Below are 22,936 nucleotides of genomic sequence, written 5' to 3' on the forward strand. Positions count from 1 at the left end.
TCATATGAGTGGTGGTGCAGTGGCTCGAGGACCAAAAGCTCTAGGCACACCCCTAAACACCTAAAACTGCAATATTTTTTACTACTAAATAGGGAGACGCAATTGCAGTTACCTAGAACTCGAAAGGGACCTTATTCAAATGGTGCAGTGGCACCGGGCCAAAAGTTGTCATAGCTCCACTAAACGCCAAGTATTGCTATATTTTACTACTAAACAGGAAGTCGCAAGTGCTGTTATTTTGCAGGCAACAGGGTCATTATTTGAATGGTGCAGCAGGTGCAGTGGCACCAGGACCAAAAGCCCCAGGCACCCCACTAAACACCTTATATGGCTATTTTTTTAAACTAAACAGGGAGTCATAAGTGCAGTTATCTAGCAAGCACTAGGGTCATGATTTCAATAGTGCAGCAGGTGCAGTGGCACCGGGACCAAAAGCTCCAGGCACCCCACTAAACACCTAATATTGCTATATTTTATTCCTAAACCAGAATCCACAAGTGCAGTTACCTTGCAGACAACAGGGTCACTATTTGAATGGTGCAGCAGGTGCAGTAGCACCGGACTCAAAAGTTGGCAGAACTCTTCTAAACACATAATATTGCTATATTTGAGTACTAAACAAGCAGCCACAATTGCAGTTATCTGCAATTAAAAGGGACTTGATTTGAAAGGTGCAGCAGGTACAGTGGCACTCCAGCCAAAAGCTCTAGGGACCCCACTAAACCCAGAATATTGCTAAATTTAGAATTAACAAGACAGTCACATTTATCTAGCAGGCAATAGGGTCATGATTTGAACGGCGCAGCAGGTGCAGTGGCACAAGGACCAAAAGCTCTAGGCACCCCACTGAACACCTAATATTGCTAAATTTTACTACTAAACAAGCAGCCACATGTGCAGTTAGCTTGCAGACAACAGGGTCATGATTTTAATGGTGCAGCAAGAGCAGTGGCACTGGGACCAAAAGCTCTAGGGACCCCACTAAACACAGAATATTGCTAAATTTTACTGTTAAACAGGCAGTTAAAAGTGCAGTTATCCAGCGGGCACTAGGGCCATGATTTCAGGTGTAGTGGCACCGGGAGCAAAAGTTGTCAGACCTTCTCTAAATACCAAGTATTGCTGTGTTTAACTACTAAATAAGCTGTCGAAAGTGCAGTTACCTTTCAGGCAACAGGGTCATGATTTCAGTGGTGCAGCAGGTGCAGTGACTTTCAGTGCCCACAGCTCAAGGAACTCCTCTAAACACCATATATTGAAATATTTTACTACTAAACAGGCAGTCACAAATGCAGCTACCTTTCAGGCGGTAGGGGCCTGATTTGAATGGTACAGCAGGTGCAGTGGCAGTGGGCCCAAACGTTGTTAGAACTCCTCTAAACACATAATATTGCTATTGCATCAATTAATTCAATTATTTCCCTCTTTCATTTTTCAAAATGTTGCTATTACTTACCCACACAATACCACTAGTAACAGCTCAATATATTGACTTTTTGTACATAAACAAGTCATAACACTTTAACTGACTTTCTGTAACTTATATTGTACAACTAGTCAGCAAGCTACCACTTACATAAAGAAACAGCTTATTATTAATCATATAGGCGAAACCTAATGCATTTACCAGTGATTCTTATTCTAAGCTGTGTCAGGAAGAGTCCTGCTTTGCGGGGTGCACGTTCATTCGCAGCTATTCCTCCCAGATCCATTGATGGAGATCCTTGTCTTGGGGTTTGAGATGGGGTGGACGCAGCTGAGGGGGAGCTGTAAGCAAACTCATTTATGCAGTACACAGCTAGGGCCAGTGGCCTGGTAAGTGTGCCGTGGGCCTTAATGCTAAAAAGGAAATGCAATTCCAACTCAATCAGTCAATCAAGGATTTATAAAGCGCACTGATCACCTATGAGGGTCTCAAGGCACTTGGGGGAGGGGGTTCGAGCAGCTCTGAGGTCATCGGAAGAGCCAGGTCTTGAGGGTCTTTCTGAAGGCTTGCAGTGCCGGGCTTCGTCTGATGCTGATGGGGAGTTCTTTCCAGGTCTTGGCCGCGATGTAGGAGAAGAATCTGCCTCCCGTTCTGGCTCTGCTGATGCGTGGAATTTTGGCCAAGGCTAGTTCGGCGGAGCAGAGGTTTCTCTTGCTGGTGTGGAAGGAGATTCTTTCATTAAGTTATTGGGGTCCGGTGTTGTGGAGGGCTTTGTAGGCTCCTATAAGATAGTTACAAACCGCCAGAATCGGGTTGATGAGGGCCCTCGCGACCCATGTGCCATGTCACATGCTGCACTGTTTATCTTTTTGTTTTGAACAAAACAGAAATGGTGACAGACCTCGTAGGTTCATTCCTGCACTTTTTGGTACAGTGTTCAGTGTTGGGGGAGTTGAGAGATGCATATTTGAATCAAGAATTGGTGCATGATGGGTGAACCTCGCTTTGCAGGTTAACCCTTCCTCCTCTGGAGCTAAGAAGGCCCCGGTGGCTCATGTCATGAGTCCAGGTGGGCGTGGGACCTGCCCTGGGGTCGGGATTGCCCCAGTCTTCTCAGGTTTAGTACTAACCTCATCGGAATTGCTGTAATAAGGGACTTGAATAGCCGTGGATTCCATCAGTTGAATGGGAGGCTCGGATTGGCCGCCTGTCCCTATGTATCTTACCGGAGACCAGCACTTTTGGACTACGCTCTAGTTCCACAGTATCTCTCTGTAACCCTCAGTTATAACCAGGACCCCTGGAATAATGCATCGGAGAAGAGCCACATTATGCAGCAGGGTTGAGTAAATTATGTGGCTATAAAAAGCAAATTATGTGACGTAATGCAGCACCTTTTATGATGGTATTCATTAGTTTGTCATATTTAAACTTGTTAATACTTTCTGGGCATTGGTTATACCTAATTAGTAGCAGTTTAACACAAAAATATAGCAATAAGCAACAGAAAGGTGACTAATCAAGCTTTGCAAAGGCCTTCCACTGTGCGGCAACACGTGTTGCTGCAGTTTTATTAACTTTTGAACAGTTTGAGCTAGAAAAAAATCGTTTTGTTAAAATCTGCACATTATTCGGAAGATGATGGATTATGTGGCTAATGTGGGAAATCCATACTTATGCGAAAAACGCTGCGGCCGCACAGTTGCATATTTGCAGTGCCCTGATCATATACGACATGAACCCTTGCCACACATAGGAACCCCAGCTGATGCAGAGCCAATGAAACAAATACGATAGGAAGTAAGAAAAACAAGTACTGTAGCAGAACTGTCGTCTGAGGTGAAAACACTTGTATCGTGAGCAGCCACTGTAGACTGTAACTGGATGGTTGAGTGGCGAAGAAAACCGTTCTCGCTCCCAAGACTTAGCACGGAAAATGGACAGTGTAGTAAATTACTTGTCTACTATTCTCTGCCTGAGTGCCTCTCTCTGTGTTAGAGTGTCAGTTAGTCAACCCAGGCTGAGCTGTTAGGAGCCTGCTCCTGGTGGGGCTGTCTTTGTACCATCTATCTTCTCCTACTATCCTGATCTCCTATACTGGAACCAAGCTACTAATAAAGAAGTATCCTACATGTACAGATGGACTCTGTATCTTCCTTTACTACAGACAGCATCCTCAAAGGAAATGAGGCTCTCAAAAACCAAGCTAAACTGCCTTATAGGAAAGGAAGCTCGACCTTGACCTCAAAAGTAGTATCATTTAAGAGTTTACTGCTGAAAACCTTGGGAACAAAACGCAGAAAAGAAGAGTTAAGCCAGGGGAACCTGCACGAAGCCACACAGATATACTCATGTAAATTGTGGGCACTAGTAAAGTAATACCTGATTGCAAGGCTGGCAGGTTGAACAGTGTCCCACCAAAAGCAACGTACATTAAACAACTTTACATTTCTTTATAGCCTGTGGTCTTTGAACCAAGGAAAGAAGATGGCAACCTACACACGGTTGAGATGATCAAGGCAATCCCTGAGGTCCATGATCCTGTACAGCGTGAATAGCTATAGATATCTAGGTTCCTGGTTCGGAGAGTGGCGAGGCCGTGCAACCCATAGAGCGGCACGAAAGATGACTTCTCCAGCTCTTGACAATACCTTTAGCCGGCTATTCAGTAAGATGACCGGGCTGAACACAGGCGCCATGTTGCGAGTCATTGCCAGCAGATTAAGGCCCAGTCTTACCTATGGACTTGTATCCTTCATTGTGAAGCTATGTAAGTGACTGAAGTCAACGCAATGCTGGCTTTCAGACTGCTCTTCCATGTGCGCAATAGTACATCGACGACGCTGGTGTGATTGGAGTTTAATTCAACAGATCAATCGCGCTCTACAAGCCACATTTGTGTGCTCCTGTGCCCCTTGGAGCTTGTCATTTCAGGACATATAGACCAAAGGGCTCCCAAACTCCCAGGCAGAAAAATTGATTAAAAAACAGAAGCCAGGCTGCTGTTGTATTACGATGAAAAGCTAAGCTTTACCGCAAGGGATCACATCTGGATGGCTGTACCATCCTACGCATTGCATAAATATCTGGACTTGCCACGACACGAGACTCTGATAAGACTTCGGTTCAGCTTACTTTCACTCCAAGGCCATTGCCGCGGTGGACGCAACCAAGAGACTGACTACACCTTTTGCTTTTGTGGCACAAGTGAATCGCTTAAACATATAGTCTTCACGCGTGAAGGCCTGATCATTTAAAACCGAATATGGCTTAGACCAGTCTTCATACAACTAAGCATAAGGAGATGTTGAGATGCAATCATAGCCTGCTTAATAGGAATTGAACACAATTAACTGGCCCCTTTCTTGAATAAATGCAGTTTGTTTTTGAAAACATTTCAGATTCCTAATGCAGCTACTCTTTCCTAATGGTTTTAACTGATACAAAAAATGCATCTAATGCTCTTTGGAGTGCGGCCGTGGCTAATCCCAAATGCCATTTTCCATTGGTGTTCCCAGGCATTCGAACTTTAACACCTTATAATTAGGGCTCCCGGTTTTATGGTATTTATTTTCTTGACATTTCCGTCTGTAAATATCCATATTTATTTTTTGCTCAGTTTTTCTGTATTTATCCATTTTTATTTTGCTTTTTCTTTTATAAATTAAGCTTCAATGGGTATTTTTCCACATTTATTTAACTGATAAAAATATACCCTCATTTGAATGTCCAAAACATTTCAGCAGTATACAGTGCAAAAGCGTTATTTGAAAAGACTCACATTGCAGAATAGCATAAATAACTGTACATCTGCACTTAACCCCTTCAGCGCGGCGCGGATTTCCGCGCCACGCTGAAGGTTCTGTGCGCGGGCGGGGCTATGACGGAGCAGTTCCGTCATGCGCACAGCGCAACCGACGTGCATGACGGAACCGCTCCGTCATGCGCGTCGAAGGGGTTAATTAAGCTTATAGGGAAACCTATTTTCTTTTTTCATCTCTTCTACCTCTCAATCTGTACACCTACTGAACTTGAACTCATGCTTGACAGTAGAAACAAAATCCAAAGAAGGCCTATTTTCCATATTTTTCAGTATTTAAAAACAAATACAGACAGGAAAAAAATAGTTTTCTGTCTGTATTTATCTGTAAAAATCAGTAAAAACGGAAAACTGGTAGCTCTACTTATAATGCAGATGGCCATGGCACGCACTCTACAGGCACTCTGGCCTCCTGTGAACACGTGCTGCCTCTCAGTGATGATCTATATTCCTGAGGCTAGGGCCTTTAAATAGTTCTTTTTTAGATCATTTTCTGTACTCCCTGATAAAAGCTTATTTACTTGCCAGGTGCCAAAATAAAAACTGAATAGGGTATTTATGTAAGTTTTGGCACGTAGAGTGACTAGCATATTTCAGAATAGTCCTCCCATAAGGCCTTTGTTGCATAAAGGTGTTTGACTGTGGATCATGAGTTCTAGCTGTCAAGACCTTTTGTTGCCCCATGTATTTTATAAATATTAAGAGTGCTACAACAAGCTTCATGGGCATTTATTGCTCTTTTAATACCAATCACATGCTCTTCCTTGCTGGAGTACTTATTTTTCAGTCTGTGATACATTACCATTGACCACAGAGGACATGGGGAACCGTGGGTTTGTCTTTGTTTATTATACCCCGAAACTGGTTGGTTAGCTCAGTTGTTTGTGCACCTGCTGTGTGACTCCTGCCGATCTAGGGATCTAGTTCCAGCGAGGTCCTTTTTTTTTTTTTTTTTTTTTTTAAACATCGATGGCAATTCTGTTTGCAGTGATTTTAAGCTGGAAGCAGTCAGCTGTACACATTTTACAGCCTTTACTTTGTTCACACATGTTTGCGCCTTTTCACTTGCCTCTTGGTTCTTATTCTGTATCACGGTTGCTGTGGTATTTTTTTTTCCTGTGTCTTATGTAACATGATGCCTATCACATTTTTAGAAGTATCAATGCCACCTGGTCAAGCACAAGTTACCCTTAAAGAAACGAGACCTACCACTGAGTATTGTTTGTGTCCTAAAATGAGTCACTGGGTTTTTATATGGACAAGGGATTGATAGTATTGTTTTGAGGCAATTTATAATGCCCACGATCACTCATTCTTGAATCTCCAGTATTTAATCACTTAACTATCTACTAGGGAAAAAGAAATGTTTGAAGTTTTTTTTTTGTTTTTTACAAATGTGGAAGATTATATGAATTCCTGTCCCCTTTCTCTGCCATATTGTGCATTCATTTAAATTGTACAACTTGCGGCTTCCTTTGACTGCTCATGCACTTCTTTGCTGTGGCCATCTGCGTCTCTGCATAGTGTTTATTTTCCACACTTTGTATTTGTGAATGAAAGAGTGTTCATTGTGCGGGCTCATGGCTGAGTCCTTTCCATTTTGAGTTGCCAGGTACAGAAGCGAGTCTGTCCGGAGAGTTAAGGTCTCTTGTCTTGAATGTGACTGGGCTCCTGTGGGCCTGTGAGATTTTGCACAAGTCAGTCTCCTTCACATCCCAGAAACAGAAACACAATATGCTTAGGAAATAATAAAACTTGTGTTCAGAAATCAGCATTTCTATACCAAAAAATCTGCACTAAAGGTAGGGCTTATTAAGGGCTGTCTGTTGATCCGGCAGAGACTAATGTGTAGGCCCAATTCTACCACATGCTTGCATAGCAAGTGCTTTTTCCAAGTAAATGTGGAGTCTCCTTGTGATGCGACTGTAATGTTGTTCACTGCTGCAAAGAGAACATGTGTGATTGATGGTGGGCATCCTACCCCCCTCGGACTCTGCTGGTGGCCGCCACCGTTTCGGTGTTATACCGTGCCCACCCAGGAATTGTATAATGTGGCGCTTGTTAAAGAGGTGTGTAGCCAGGGCGGCTCTCGCGGAGCTCTGTTATTTCTTATAGTGTTCTACTCTTGTTACAGGCGTGTGTTGGGATCTTCATCTTACTTTCTTTACGGGCTGTGGGCATGGGACAAAGGGACAACGTTTAGTGTTACTGCAATACCCTGTCTGTAGATCAGGCAGGGACAGATGCGTAGGCCTAATTGTACCAAATATTTGCATAGCATATGCTTTTCCCAAGCAAACGTGGCATTTCCTTGTGATGCGACTGTAATATTGCCCGCTGATGCAATGTAATGGTGTTTTTCACTATACTCAAACTCCATAAAAGAAATAAATTTTTTTAATTTTTTTAAAGTAGGGCAATTTTTAGAGAATGGTCCTATCCAAGCACATTTCCCTCTTGGTGTACCATGACATTCCGGAAAGCTCTTTCCTGTCAGGCTTCCATTCTCAGTTTGACTTCTTTGATCTCTTATGGACTTTCCTGTCACTAGTGTAGAATTTCCAGATCTTTCTCTTCTCCTTCATTGACTCCAGTAGACACCAAGCCGCACACAAACGAAAGGAACACGCTACCACAGATACGTTGCATCAGATTCTCAGACCTTTCGTAATACGGCAAGCAGTGCTGTACCGCTTCCGGCACATATGTACAGGCTGCTGGTTGCTCAAACGTTCTTAACTATCACATGCATTCTTTTGTGGCTGTTATTTGGAAGTCGTCCAGTAGAAGAACCAGAAAGGGTGATGGTTACTTTTTTTCTGTAGAAAGGAGACACCAGAGGCACTTTGTTTGCTTTCTTGCTTCCAGGTCAGATCTTGCCGGTGCCAGAGTAATGAATACATGTGTAGCGAATTTCAAGTCTTCTTGTATCAATGGGGAATTGTTTTTCCTCTGCAGAACCTTTAGACTATCAGAAATGACTAATGTAGTTAGTACCTACAGTAGCTGATGCAGGGATGTTTGCATTCTTATCAGTCTCTCTGCTCGTGCCACAAATTATGTAATTTATTGTGATTGTGCAGATTTTATGGCTCTGCATCAGTTTCAAAGAGTGGAGACATGATGATGTTCAAGGCCACCTTGCTCATTCTGAGAGAATAAGTCAAATTATTCAGAGAGGAGCAGATCAATTTGGTAGTGATGCTCTTGAAGGTAGACCGCTGGGGAGGGAATCCCTTTCGCGTTGTGGTATACTGGACACACGTGCAGATTGTAATTACTTGGACTGCATTCTGGCGTCACGAGATAATAGTGGGACTTCAGCTAGTAGTGGGACGGCTTGCACTGAATCTGGGGTCTATGACGGCGAGCGCCTCCTTAACCTAGACCTGATTCTCGGTGTTGAATGTCTGGTCTTGAGTGCCTCCGTAATGAAGAGGATCCCGGCAGCAAATACCTTCCATTGAATCGTACTGTGTTCCTTGTTGGCCTGTGATATTTCGCTCAAGTCAGTCACCTCCACACCCCTTAATGAGGAAGATGTTGTAAACATTCATGATATTAATGTTGGTCTCAATGTTAGAGGGAGTCTCAGCCATGAAGGCAGCTTTGATGCCAGGTTGGAGGTGGTTGATGCCAGTGTAGCCTCGTCGGACGGAGTCCGCTGGGTATGTGAGGGAGTCTCAGCAGAAATCTAGGGAAGGGATGAGGAATGCCTTGTGTTTATGGGCTGAATATTAAGCTTCCACTCTCTCTTTCATCAGAGTGTGAGGATGTTCTCATTTGGATACAAAGAAGTTAAGGAGGCCCATTGGGACTTTAGGAGCCAACATTCTCTCGCCTTTAATATCCTTAACATCCCTCCAGGCAATGTTTACACATGTTCATGTCCTAGTTCTCAGATACTCGGCAAACCTACTCGGAGTGGTCATCCTCAGCTTATCATTCAATTCCTGAAATAAAGTGTACATGTGGGAAATTAATAGGAGGGAATTTTTCAGATGATTTCATGAACTTCTTTGAATGCCATTTTGTAGCAAAAGCTTAAACTAGAGAGAATGTTAAGGGGCTAGAGCAGTGGTAAGAAAGCAAAACAAAACTCCTAAATGAAGAATCTGTGTATTGGGTTAATCGATTGATTGGCAAAGCTGAGAGTCCTCACCCGAAAATAAGGAATTCCCCTTTCGAATAGAGAATATAACTGGCTAGGAAGGAAAGTTGTCAAAATCACTGTGTTCAGAGATAAGTTACACTTGATAAAGAGGCTTAACATTCCAGAATAGAACAGGGAAAAAGACAACATTCTGGTGGAAACCGTATGAGTACCCCTATCAAAAATATAAACGAAATCAAACCCCTTAGGAGCCACCTATAAGTATTCAAAATTGAAGTCCCTAATTTAGAAGGCACCTCATGTCGATCAAAGCAGGCCACTGCTCCATGCATGTTAGAAGGGTTCTTGTATCAAAACAGACCTATGCCCCTCTGCCCACTAAAGCAATCAACAGGAACCACATATCAGTAAGCAAAGTAAGGAAAACAACTCTCACAGCCCCAAAACTGATTCTAAGTGAATCTGAATCCAGAACTGAGCTAACGATTCAGGACACTGTCAAATGCCAGATACTACCATAAGAAAACACCAAAAGGTTCATTCAGATCCCAAAACGTAAGGAGAAAGCCACGCCCTTCCAACTTCAGATAAGATCAAACACAGCAGGGTTGCGTATCCAGAAGAAAATTAAAATGTCAAAGAAGACAACAAGACAGGGAATCGGACACTAAACCTCTGCACTGACTGACATCTTAATCACAGACCAAAGCGGGAATGACATCACCAGATATCCGACTAGAAGAAACCAACTCCCCTAAAAAACAACGAAGGAAACCATGCAACCCAGATTCACCTATTAAGGTGGTTCAGTGATATCCAGAACCACAAAGAATACAGCTCCTGATTTGTAACATCAGAAGCAATCTCTTGGGTGAAAGGCATAGCTTCTGAATCATGGTCTTTCATCTCCTGAAACATCACAAGATTTCAAGCCAACCAGGAAACCCAGGTTTCATTTAGTTCGTAAATGTCCACTCAGTCGTACCTTACAGGAAACGTCTCCGGAGCTCCCAGGCAAACCCGAGGGTTCATTACCCATGCTTTACAAGCCATCCCAAAACAATAGTGGAGGAATTCAGCAGAATTCCAGTTCAGCTGCAGCACTGACCTGTGCAGGGAATTCACCCCAGTGGAACTGACTGCAAATTTCATCCTAGAAGTCCTAACGTACCTTTTCAGATCTATATATCGTTGTTTACAACAGTGCCCCAGAAAGTCCTCATCAGTCTGAAGCAAATATTGACGCATTGCAAGAGTCCCTAACCATAAGAACTGTGAAAAGTGTCTCATTATTGTGTGCAGAGATTTCAGAGCAAAACTGTAGAATAGGGTGATGACAGTGAATTTATCAAGACGCCCAGAGAGCATGGTGCCTACCAATCTTTCAGATGTCTTTCAATGGAAGATGTGGAAAGGGACAATTCTTACTCCAGAATGACTTCTACTTGACTCTGAATTCTGTGCTAGTATCCCCTCCAGTAACGCACACTTTCGACTCCCATAAAGCTCAGTGCATGATTGAATACATACTCATGCTCGCACGTCATCATAAACATCTTGAAGAAATGATGACTCCTTGGTGCCTTCGGGGATCACACCCCAGTGGTTTTGACATCGAGACTGGATACAAAGGATACAGCCAAAAAACAATAGAGAGAGTGAGGGTAATGAGAATCCCGAACCCCCGGTCTGGTTATGAGTATATTTCAGGCGTTGAAGCACACCCTGGCGGCATTCGGCGGTCAGGGTGGGACCCAGATGATGAAGCTTGTCACCAACCAGGTTGGTGAGTGATGGGTCTTTTTCCAAATTGGAAATTCTTTTGCCCCGAATTATTCCTTTCTCTATCTCTCCCCCTTCTTTTCGATTGAATTTTTTTCGACTGAATCTTTCTCCCTCCTTTGTTATATACTCATACAAAGGATACAGACCACCATCCATGAACAGCGCAGAACTAGAATTCAAAACCAGAACCAAGCTACATCGGTGCATGATCAACAAGGAGCAACTGTCAAACATTATATTAGACGATCTACACTTTTTAAAGTGGAACCTGGAGTAGTTGTCAAAGGTACCCAATGATTAAACCTACCCAGCTCTCTTCACCAGAACATTTGAAGGACCCATTGAAAAATATCTCAATGATTGATTCGCAGCAAAGGAAAAACTCACAGTTTGGCGATGAGAGTATAAAGGGGAAATCCAAATGTATTCACACCTTTGGTCATAAAATGTTAAAAAAAAGAAACTAACAGCGTACAAAAACCTTAACCAGGCCAAGAAAAAAGAATTCAGAAAAGTAACAATGCATCTCCTTATAGAACCATCTGTGACCAAGGATTCCAAGCAGTTGTGTAAACTAGTTGCAAATGGCACAGAAAGCCATCAAAACAACTTAAACGCTAGCGTTCAGGCAGATGAATGGATATGACATTAAAAAAAAAAAAACGTCTATCCATTACCAGAAATCTGCTCGTCAAGCACCAGTGAATTTAATTATACCCATTTGACTAGTTCATGCTCTTGGACTAAACTTTATTTTTCCAGAGTGCTTCGAATATTTCACCATTTGGGTGGTCCTCCATTCTATCGGAGACTTATACACTTTGTGTCAACCAAGGTTGCTTCCCTGAATCATTGAAAACAAGTTGGTTTGTTTCACTGTATAATAAAAAAAAGCCAAACCATCTGAACTAGGCTAGTCGAGCCCAGAAAGGTTAATTTACAAAGATGGCAAAATATTCACAAAATAATTCTTGAACATCTGAATGACTGAGCGGGAGAGAGCAACATCCTAAATCTTATAGAAGGCGGCTTCAGTGGCCGTCTCTCATCCATAGACCAGATTATCTATCTACAGCACACCATCTATGAATTTCCCATTAAAAGATGCTGCTGTTAATCACATTTCTAGACTTTACTCAAGCCTTTGATATGATCAAGCACCAACTACTCAGCAGCACACTAAAAAGCACAGGCTTGTCACCCTAATCTTCTGAGAATCATAGTTGGTGTTTACAAGGACTCTAAAGCCTAAGACAAAATAATCCTACATGCCAGAAGAACAAAAAGGTTCCCCACAAACAGAGGATTTCAACTAGGCTGCATTCTAGCCCCACTTTTGTTCAACCTTTGTACAAATGACATGTACATCACACTCTAGGGAGCCTCCCAAGATGTTCTGTGACTAAAAACTTCTTAAAAATTATGGGCCTGATTTGAATCTAGGCAGACAGCCCGCTGTTCTGCCGTGGGGATGGAGTAACCACCCGCCTAATTTATGAATGACCACCAAGAAGGCGATCAGTTCTAAAAGCTTTGAAAGGAACCGCTGTCACTGCGGTTCCTGTCAGTGCATTTTACTCTTTTGTAAATAAATAACATTTTTGTAAATAAAAAAAAAAGTAATGCTTCCCTCGCCATGTGAGTCCTCTCCCATGGCGGGGTAAGAATTATTTGCATTTTACTGTCCCTCATCGCCAGGCTTTGCCTGGCAGCGAAAGACATTTAAAAAATGGCTGTATGTCCACCTATCCTAGTTGGGTGAGTGGACATATAACCATTTCTTCAATGGCCTTTAACTCAGCAAGGCTCTAAGAGGAGTTTGGCCATGGCGTAGACAGATTAGTGTCTGCCATGGCCAAACTCAAATTCTGCACTCCTATAGATCAGGCGTGTGGTGGACCACTATGTTGGCGGGGAGTGAACTCTGATGCTGCTGCGAAGTTCCTTTGCCACCAGCATATAAATCTATCCCTAGCTCATCAAAATCTAAAGTGATCATGTAAGTCCCAAAATCGAAGCAGTCACTACTTAAACCTTTTGACTCTGAGTTACCAAATCATAGAGCAAATGAGCATGTCCATATTGCACGGAGTGATAGTTACCATCCAGCTATCTTGGAAAAACCACCCTCAGGGCACTCTAGATAAGTCACACAGAGTCTTCAAAGGCACAATACCATTTGTAGAGGTAAAGCAGTATGGAGCCAAAAGTCTGGAAACAGTGGTTCACCTGACAGTTGGAGGCATTTTATGCTTTAGTGATTGACCTGTCAGCATTTGGACGCCGTCAGAGGAGCGTGAGGGGAGAAAAAAATGCTCAGTCTTTTGGAGTCGATAACAACCATCACACTAGAAACAGAGCCCAGGTATGCTCCAATGGATGAAAGAGCTGCACATGCTCCCCTCTTCTGTGCCGTTAAGAGAGAGTACTTTACATCAGACTTTCTTGTAGATAGCGTATGGAGTGAAGCAATTGAATTCAAGAGTAGTCATGCCTAAAATGTGCATAGTCCTATCAGGTCTGAACATAGAACAACTAAGAATAACTACTGACCCAACTGGATACCAATCTCTGGAGGGTGAGCACAACATGGAGAGGACTGATGAAGGTGCATGCGGGTGAGAGAGAAACTCCAAGCTTGGCAGAGGGTGGGAAAAGAAGTACATGAGGGACACAGCTGGAAAACACATGCACTCTAATGGAGTGCTTAATCTGAAACTATAATGTAGCTCTCAAAGTAGGTAGTGCAAGGACACACGTGAAGAGGCTATGCTCTAGGGGAGAGACTAACATCGAAGAAGAAGGCAAACCCACACAAGGCAATGAATAAAAAGCAAGATAACAAGAGATTCAATAAAGTCAGCCAATGGTAAGCAATGGGTGGGCTGTAAGCTCCCTGTAAGTCCGCAATAAGTCTTTTGCGATTAGTCAACTTGCACTCTATGGAAGGCGAGACCAAAAACAGACTACAAAATCCCATTAGTTGGCAATTGATCTGATATTGGCATGTTTTTGTAGCTCTATTATTGCTTATATATATACCCACTTTTCATAGTTATTTTATTCTTTTGCTCACAAAAGGCCAGCTGCTGAGGTTAATCTGTGCGGATACTTTTCATATAGTAGTGGGTTCAACTGTATTTGTGTAGTTATCCACAGTGTCTGTAAATAAATTACCACTGTCATAATTCATACAGGCTGCATTTGCTTTGTATCTTTAAGTGACAGGTTAAAGCTTGCAAAATGCTAATCTTGGAACTGTAAGGCTGGGGCATGGTGAGCTGAAAGCCAACCGTATATTCGCTGAGGCAGAATGATGCCCGACTCTGAGTTTTCATATTTTAAATCTTAACTTTCAGATCCTCGACCTAAATGCTGCTCGTGTTTGGAACAAACCCTTTATACCACCTTTGTTTTGCTTTCTCTTTTCTTTTCCACCACTGCAGGTCTGAAGTAACAACTAAACGCCAAAATGAGTGCTGAATCCATCATACGCATCCCGCCCTACCACTTCATCCATGTCTTGGATCAGAACTCCAACATTGCCCGTGTAGAAGTGGGGCCCAGGACCTACATTCGCCAGGACAATGAAAGGTGAGACCCTCAACCCTTGCCTCCTCACGCCAGTAGGCCTATGGCTCAACACGCAAACTGGTCTGCTGGGACGTCAGGAGGTGTCCAGAAAGGCTTTTCAAAAGTGCCAACCGTGGTGAATTGTTTCCCAATTTACCTATACCTCTGTTGACATATGTACTTACTTTACCCTCACCGCACTGCATTGACTCTTTCTGCATCTCCTCTCATTCCAGGGTTATGTTTGTGCCCGTGAAGATGGTGATGGTGCCACCACGCCACTACTGCATCATTGAAAACCCAGTGGTGCGGGCTCAGGACCACAAGGTGCTCTTTGATGACGTGGGGCAGGCCCGGCTGCGGCATGGAGACCTAGAGATTCGCCTGGCACAGGACCCCTTCCCGCTTTATCCTGGGGAGGAACTCAAGCAGGTAAGGGAGAACAAATAGGAAGGGAATGGCAGAGCGTGGGATGGTTTTATGATTGAGGTTTGAATTAAGAAATGCAGAGCAGCCATAGTTATGCAGGGGGAGATGTCTGGGGTCTGTAGGCGGCAGGAACATGGACCCTTAGCAATATTATAGCCTGGTCCTGTTGGCTGCACCAGTGGTTAAAGGCCCTATCCCTAAGGTATGGGCCGAGCTGCAGCCCAAGGTCTATAATGAGAAATGGGGCTTTTAACAACCAGTATAGCATGAGGCAGAAGGCTATAATGCCGTTAGAACATTCCAGTGACAGTGGTAAAATGTACTACATTAAAGAAGGCGAAACAGAAAGACAAGCTGTGGAATGTTGGAGCGGAATGTCTTTACTAGTATTTGCTGGCTGTGTCACCCCACTGCCTAATGGGTCATCCGACATTCCATTGTTCTAATATTACTCAGCTGATTATATCAGGGTGCTCCTCTGTCGCATTGCTAAAACACAAGCAAAACACTGATTGGCTTTGACATTTTAGACCCTTGCCGCTGACCTCCTCAACCCGGGTAAGCTGAAAGCAAACTCTCAATGCATCTGGTGTGGGAGGGAAAAGGCGTAGCTCCTCCCCAGTTACCAGTCCTGTGTTGGAAGGTCAATTGAGCTTGGTATCCCCCTGAAGTCATGTACTGTTTAGTAGATTTTTGAGAATTTCAAGTCCATTAACCATCTCTAGCAAGCTTAATTTAACACCAGCTGCATATCTTTAGCAGCGCACATTATTTTCTGTGAAACTACACAAATTAATTCAAATCGTACATTTCAGTAAAACTAGAGGGGGTAGAAAATGTATTTCATTGAGTTGGTTAGAGCAAAAATAAAATCTCAGAATCACGCCTGACGGGGGAAAAGATGGCTCATGGCAAGTCACTGGCCAGGAGCTTTCTTTGGTTGTTGAACTGGGTCTGGGAAGAGGTAACCTGACCCCCAAATGCATTCTACCTAGATGAAAGCGGAAGCGAAGGGAAGCTAGTCGGCTTTCTGTCTACCATAGGTCTTTTACTTTGCAAGGAGATAACCCCTTTATCACGAATGCCTCCTCTTTTGGACCCTCGTATCGGGCACCCATCTGTGAGTTTCACTGGCACAGTGGCTACCAACTCTATCCTCATGTTGGGTTTCACCTGCACCCAATGAATGGAGCCTTGGTTCTCAAAACACATCTCTTTTTGTCTTGTTTAAAGGTTACCAGGTTTCTGTTTTAATCATCGGTGTAAAGCAACCTTTCATCACAATAATAGTTAGTGGAGGAATCAGGAAGTGATGTGCTCTGATTTAAATGGCGGCCTGGGATTACTTTAGGGAGAAAGGTTGAATGTAGTTTTAATTCCACTGGTTCTTTGATATTTTCTGTGAGGTTCTTCGGAATACAGGGTCTGCATTTCCAGGGAACTTGCTGCAAGGTAGCTTCACGTGTGGATTCATAAGGGAGGCACCGCTAATTTGGATCATACAATATTGATGAGTTCAGGGATAGCAGGTGTTTTGAAAGGGGGAATTCCGTCCTAAGTGCCTTTTAAAAGCCTCTAATCACTAGGAAAGTGAAGAAAGGTGTGTTGGCAATGGTTTGTCAATAGACCGTGGTGATCACTAAATGAAATTTTAAGTACTATAAATTTAAGCTAGATTTTACCAAACAGAAGAGATAAGGCAGTACAGTTTCATCTTAACACATCACCGGGTTGATGGTCCTCCGCACACGTCAGATGCAGACTCCATTCTACTTAAATGTGAAGAACTGATGACCTGTGTTTTTGATTCCCTGGTTATGTTCATGCAGTTTTGTAGAAGGACCAACTGTTTCAATTGCAGGAATCGGCAGAATGTTGCCAGCAGAATGAAAGGTCGCCCTAGTCAAATAAATGTATTTCAGCATCTCAGGAGAATTCCTTTCCGCCTTCTAACCTTACTAGAATTTTCCGACAAAGCAATCCTTTACCACGTGGCTGTCAAGAAGGCTCAGGAGTCAAAACACAGGAGTCTTTTTTCAGGCAGTTTGCTAAGAGTAAGGGCATGTGTCAGAAGAGAAAAAAATATCTTGCAAATTCATAAATGGGGTTTTGCAAAGTGAAGTTTGTCGTAGTATAAGCTCGGATAGCTAAATGTCAGTTTGAGTGAATGGACGTCATTTGATGATCATGGTGTCATGTTTTGCTAAATATTGGACAAAACTCAGTCGTATGTATGGACCAATGTTCAAGTATCCTAACTCTACAGATGAGAAGTTTTAGGGCCTGGTTTAGAGGTTGGCGAACTGGTTACTCTGTCAAAAACATGGCAGATATCCCATCCGCTGCATTAAAAGTCCAATATATCCTATGGCACTTGTAATATGGCAGCTGGGGTATCCATCACGCTTGTGTCGGAGTAACTCGTCCGCCAAACTCCAAATCAGGTCTTTAGTCAGCTGCTGGTCTGTGCATTCCAACATGTCAATGGTCATCCGCTTGGCTGGTTTACCCCTCTTTGTAAGGCTGTATTGACTCTCTGCCTGCTTTCTTTCATTTTTCTCACTTTTAATGAAAATATATATATATATGTTTAAAGTTTAGAGACTACTGCGCACAATTGCCAAGTTTAAGGCTTTGTTTTTTATTTTAAAAAGAAGGGTATTTGTGAGCATATGTGCGTCATTGTAGATTGTATCTCTCACAGTGCAAGGATCCCGCACATAGGCTGAGCGATTCCGTTTCCTTGCATATCGGCGAAGGTCCTGTAATGTAGAAAAGATTAATACCTTCATAACAAGTGTAGGTCATCACTGGGAGAAGGTTCTCAGTGAGCATCACTCAGTGAGCATGCTGAATAGATTGCAGAAAGCCCTCTTTTTTGATGTTGATCTAGCTGATCCAGATATTTCTGCCCTTTTAACTGTTTTGCAAGTGTTGTTTCAGTCGCGTCTTTGGAGTGCTTTTGAGAAAGTCTCCTTAATTAATGCTCTAGCTACTAAAACATCAGTTGAATCGAACACATGAAGTCACTTTTTTAAAAATGCTACCATCTGTGGAATACATTTTACGTGTAGAATTAGCTTTACCATAAGACACTGATGGTTTATTTTGCTGGAGTAATTCTACTAATCTTGGGCACGTCATAAATTGGATTCCATAATAATGTTAGTCGATATATTTGAGTTGCGGGCATATGTATTGTCGACTGAATGTAGGAAATAGTGCATCTACTAAAATTGGCATCCATCCACTACTGTCTTGATGAAGCTGTCCTAAAGGAAATATTGTCACAGAGCTAAAACATTATGGCAATAACTTTTTGATATTCTTTGCATGAATTGGCAAACAACTGTACATTGTTTGGAGATAATAAAGTTCTGTGTCAAAGAGCTCATGTTTATATTATGGAATCTCACAATCTAAATGTCTTTGGACTCATTTTTTCTTTTCAATAACTATAGCATTGACTCAGTTTCCTTTGCCATATAGTGGAACCATTTTCTGTTTCCTCAACGTCCATTTTGTTTTTGGCTTTGGTACCTTTAGTTGAAAATGATAAAATGTACTTTGAACATGTATTCACATGTTTTATTAACTTTTGATTGTGAAATATAAAAGTGGTGCATAACCGGGTTATAGGCACACGTTTAAATCAGTGTAAGGTATTCATTGTGGCATTGATTTTTGACAAGGAAATAATAGTAAAGTTAAATATCCCTTTGAGGGCATTCCAGTGCCTGGTGCACAATCAGTGACGTTACTGGTTTTCTTCAGAAGCAGCGGTAAGCCACAATGACCTTTGGTTTGCATTCAACAGTGCAAATCTGTAGCTCCAGCCATGCCCCACTGAAAGGGAAATACAAAGAGAAGCTATTTTAGCATTCTTGCTGAACTGGTTTAGAGAGACCAGTGTGGGGAAGGTGTGCTGTGAGTACAAGGCACACCCTGAAGTGATTTCAAAGCCGATCACCAATAGAGGTTGACTTTGAGATGTGAGGGATTTGTAACAATGAGGAAATGCTAGGCCATGAGTTTGTACAATAAATATTGACATTTACTTATTTTCTTTCATTCTCCCCGCTCCTTCCATTTCTTACGTTCGACACCTCTCTATTCTATACTCTCTCCTCACACTCCACTCTTTTTTTCTAACTCCTTCCTGCCCTACTCAGAGTATCACCCCCCTCACAGTGGTGGTGGCCAACACTGCTCTGCACATCAAAGCCCTCCTTGATTTTGAGGACGACTCTGGCGATAAGTATGTGGCTGGCGACGAGTGGCTATTCGAAGGGCCTGGTAAGTACTATTAGGGAGAAGTTATTCAACAATTCTGGACACAGACACGCACTTGTTTGCACAAATCCAATAGAGAAAAAATGTAATTAGATTGAACGTTACACACAAAGAACGGAAGGCTACAGTCCTTTCAGGCATATTCAATGTTGATTTATCTGCAAATGTATAAAACAATCCAAAAGAATAACACAGATATTACAATGTATGTCTGTGGAAATGTAGGCCACCTCTAGGTGTGAGCTGGTGCTTCTAATAAATTATATAATAGTGAGGCGCGTTCTGCATTTCTGTTGACTCGGTATATGCCTGTAGTCTAAGCAAACACTATCTGGGGATTCATAAGCGGAAGGCCCAGAGCGGAGGGGCGTTTTGTGGCTCCTTGTACATTTGCGACGTTAATTGTGTGAATGAAAGACTCAGTGTAACAGATGTTAAATGATTTCTTCTGTTTCCATGATGTTACCTGCCTAAAGACCAGGTGTTTTAAATGGGTAGTAGTTCTGCCACAAACATACTACTACAAAAAAATCTTTGTGTGCCCCCCCCCCCAAAAAAAGGATGGGCTTTCAATAAATGAACACAAGGAACTGTCTAAACACTGCTTAAAGAAAAACAAACCAATTGTACTATTTGAAATTTGAATAAAGTTTTATCCAAAAAATCATATCTAAATAAGGAACAGGACATATACACACAAAACTATAAGACATGCAATTCTACTTCTTGCATGAATAAAGCACAAGTAACGTAAAACAAGAGTGTTTTTATATATACATCACAACATAAATAGAAACCAACATATAGTACATATAACACAATAATACATTTAAGCACAGCGTGAGATTCATAGAAAATGCGCTTTTAAACAAGACCAAGAATTAATCCTTTTAGTGTGTGATGGTCAAGTTGGGCTGTTACGCTTGTCAATCTACGTCGACGTTTCAACCCCTTTAGGATCTAGTGTAAGTAAAAAAACATCATAGGGTCTTCTTCAGGACTAAACACAATGTCTGTGTGTTGCCTTCTTAATTGGTCCAACTGAATACCAAAAGAAAGAGCGCCGTCACAGCAAGGCGGCTGTATATATAAATATGGCATTCTCCTTAAGTAGGAGTTTCCTTTCCTCTGAAAGAATTATCCCTGGTTAGTCTGGATGAGGGGCACGGTGCTCACAAAGGGAATCTCCGGTGTCTAGCGCTCAGGGTCGTCTGTTTCCTCGTTAATCAGGATTGTTTCAAAGTAGGTAGGGGCTCACCGCCTCCAGAAATGTTAGTCAATATAGTCCAGGTGCAAACTTGCTTCCTTGGACCCTCTGGCATTTCGCGCTCGGAGTGTAACCGGGAAACATCCTCTAACAAGCATTGGCATAGCCAATAGGTCTCGCCTTTGGGACCTTATAAGTGTTTAGCCATGCAACAGTTGCATAACTAAATACTTATAAGGTCCCAAAAGCGAGACCTATTGGCTATGCCAAGCGGCCGTGCGGCCACGAAAGTGATCACGATCGCGATCAAACATCAAAGCGGCCCTGCGGCCGCGAAAGTGAAAGCAATCGCGGTAAAAGCGGCGCGCACGCCCGCGCACATGCACTGTAGCTCTAGGCATGCGCTGGGTCAGGCGAGACCTAAAAACCAGGTGTGGCAAGGGTTTTGTCTTTTCACACATCATATTTGTGATGTTTGTAGAGACTCTGACATTCTCTGTCCATGAATTGTTATTTTGTTTACTAAATTTTGAGTTTGCTTTCTGATGTTCCTCATGGTGTAGTTTTCTGTATATGGCGTCTCGTCGAGTGAGTGCCCCCATGTCAGGTTAGGTACGGCGCTTATTGATGTGGTGTGTTGTATGAAAGAAGGGTGTGTGTGATATACTGCTTCTCCCTTTGTTTGGATGATGTGCAGCACAGGGCAGTTGTGTGATACTAAGGGTTAGTACACCGATTGCTTTTGGGGCACTATACTGAGACCCTATAAAAATCTAGCAACCTGTAGAAAAGCCTTAAGTGCCCTGTGCAAAGAGGATCAGGTTCATCCTGTCAGGTGGAGGAAAAGCTCCTGTTCAAGGTATCATGAGAAAGTCCAGCACCTCCATTTTGGAGATTTGCAGAAGGTTGTCTGTCTGTACATAAAGTTCTATTGGAACAGTACATGAGGGCTGATGGACTTGTCACACAGTGCCATGCAATTGCTTTCTTGTCTGGAAAGGCAGCAGACATCGAAGGAAATCTCCATTAATTGTTTTCCTCACTACTGACAAAAGTAAAGAGTCAGAAGGTGGATTGACTCTTACGAAGGGCATGATTCACAAAAGATAGCTGGATGTTTACTCCTGTGGGCTTACGCTTACACCAGAGTAAATTTCAGACTCCCGTAGAAGTGACAAAGCATTCCAGTACTCTTCCCAGGTATATGCGACAGACTTCAATTTCCAGGAGAATTTCTGGAATTTTTTTTATTCCATGTTACTCACCCTGCATTGCCATATGTTAATCATGTAACAAGTTCAATTTAAATTTCAAATATTTTGATTCACATTTTTGTTTAGATAAAAACGTTTGTGGAAAGAAAGTTTACAGATATAAATTATAAAATGTGTGTATAAAAGAGGGATAAAAGCAAAAAACTTCCAAAAAGATAAAAGGGAGAGTTCAAACTGCATTTCTCTGCGGCCTGTGCTTAAATAGTACAGAGAATAGTGTAGCAAGTGAAGACTTCTGCACATCTGAGCCTGCTGCACAAGTGCATCTGTACTTAGAAAAGGTTTTTCGTTTGCCCATGAGAAAATACTTTTACTGCAGAGAAACCTCATTGGGAACAACCCCAACCCAAATTTTTAAGTCATTGCCCACTCTTTTCTACCTTGAATCTAGATTTAACTGGATAACATTTTCATACGTTTCTAGGTGTGAGTCGATCTAGAAAAGGTGTGTAAATACCCATATATGTGTATGTGTGTGTTAACCACTTTGTACTGCTGCCTTGAAATGCCAAATCCACGCAAGTAGAATGACTCCGTAGTCATGTAATTGTAAGGGTTAATGACTTTGTTTCAGAGTGCATGATACACGTAGGTGCCTAAATTGTTTTGTGGATCTTGCTGCAGAAGAAGATATATGGAAGCCTGAAACCTCTTGTTTTCCCTTCTCTTCTTGACCTTCATCAGTGCTTGAGTGAAGAAAGTCTCAGTGGTGGTTGTGATATATCAGGAATCAGTGGAAATAAGCCTTGCTGCTGGTTTAGGTTGAAGCTTCTCAAAGAAGACCGGTGCTTCCTCTTGTCAAATAGTGATTCCAATATTTACCTTCCTTATCGCTCTCGGTGGCTTCATGGAATGGTTTCAAACACTCGCATATTTGCTGTAATGTAGTTAGCCAGCTTCATCCCGGCTGAGGCTGTAGGGACATGCTTGCATTCCACGGTGACCTGTATGGGTTCCATGATCTGACTAAGGCAGTTCACCTGCTAGCTGTGCCTGGCATGACTGCGGTTTGGAG

General features: G+C 42.5%; 1 protein-coding gene across 2 annotated transcripts in view; it reads left to right on the plus strand.

Annotated features, from left to right (window-relative positions):
* The window catches only part of MVP (major vault protein), a 375,877-nt gene that overhangs the window by 261,298 nt on the left and 91,643 nt on the right, over positions 1-22,936 (plus strand). For both annotated transcript variants that reach the window (XM_085618814.1, XM_085618813.1), the window contains exons 2-4: positions 14,592-14,739; positions 14,955-15,150; positions 19,320-19,443. In XM_085618814.1, coding sequence (XP_085474940.1) covers positions 14,618-14,739; positions 14,955-15,150; positions 19,320-19,443 — 442 coding nt within the window. In that variant the 5' untranslated portion in view covers positions 14,592-14,617. The remainder of the gene's footprint in view (positions 1-14,591; positions 14,740-14,954; positions 15,151-19,319; positions 19,444-22,936) is intronic.

The sequence above is a fragment of the Triturus cristatus genome, chromosome 7 (assembly GCF_964204655.1).
Source record: "Triturus cristatus chromosome 7, aTriCri1.1, whole genome shotgun sequence".
Lineage (NCBI taxonomy): Eukaryota > Metazoa > Chordata > Amphibia > Caudata > Salamandridae > Triturus > Triturus cristatus.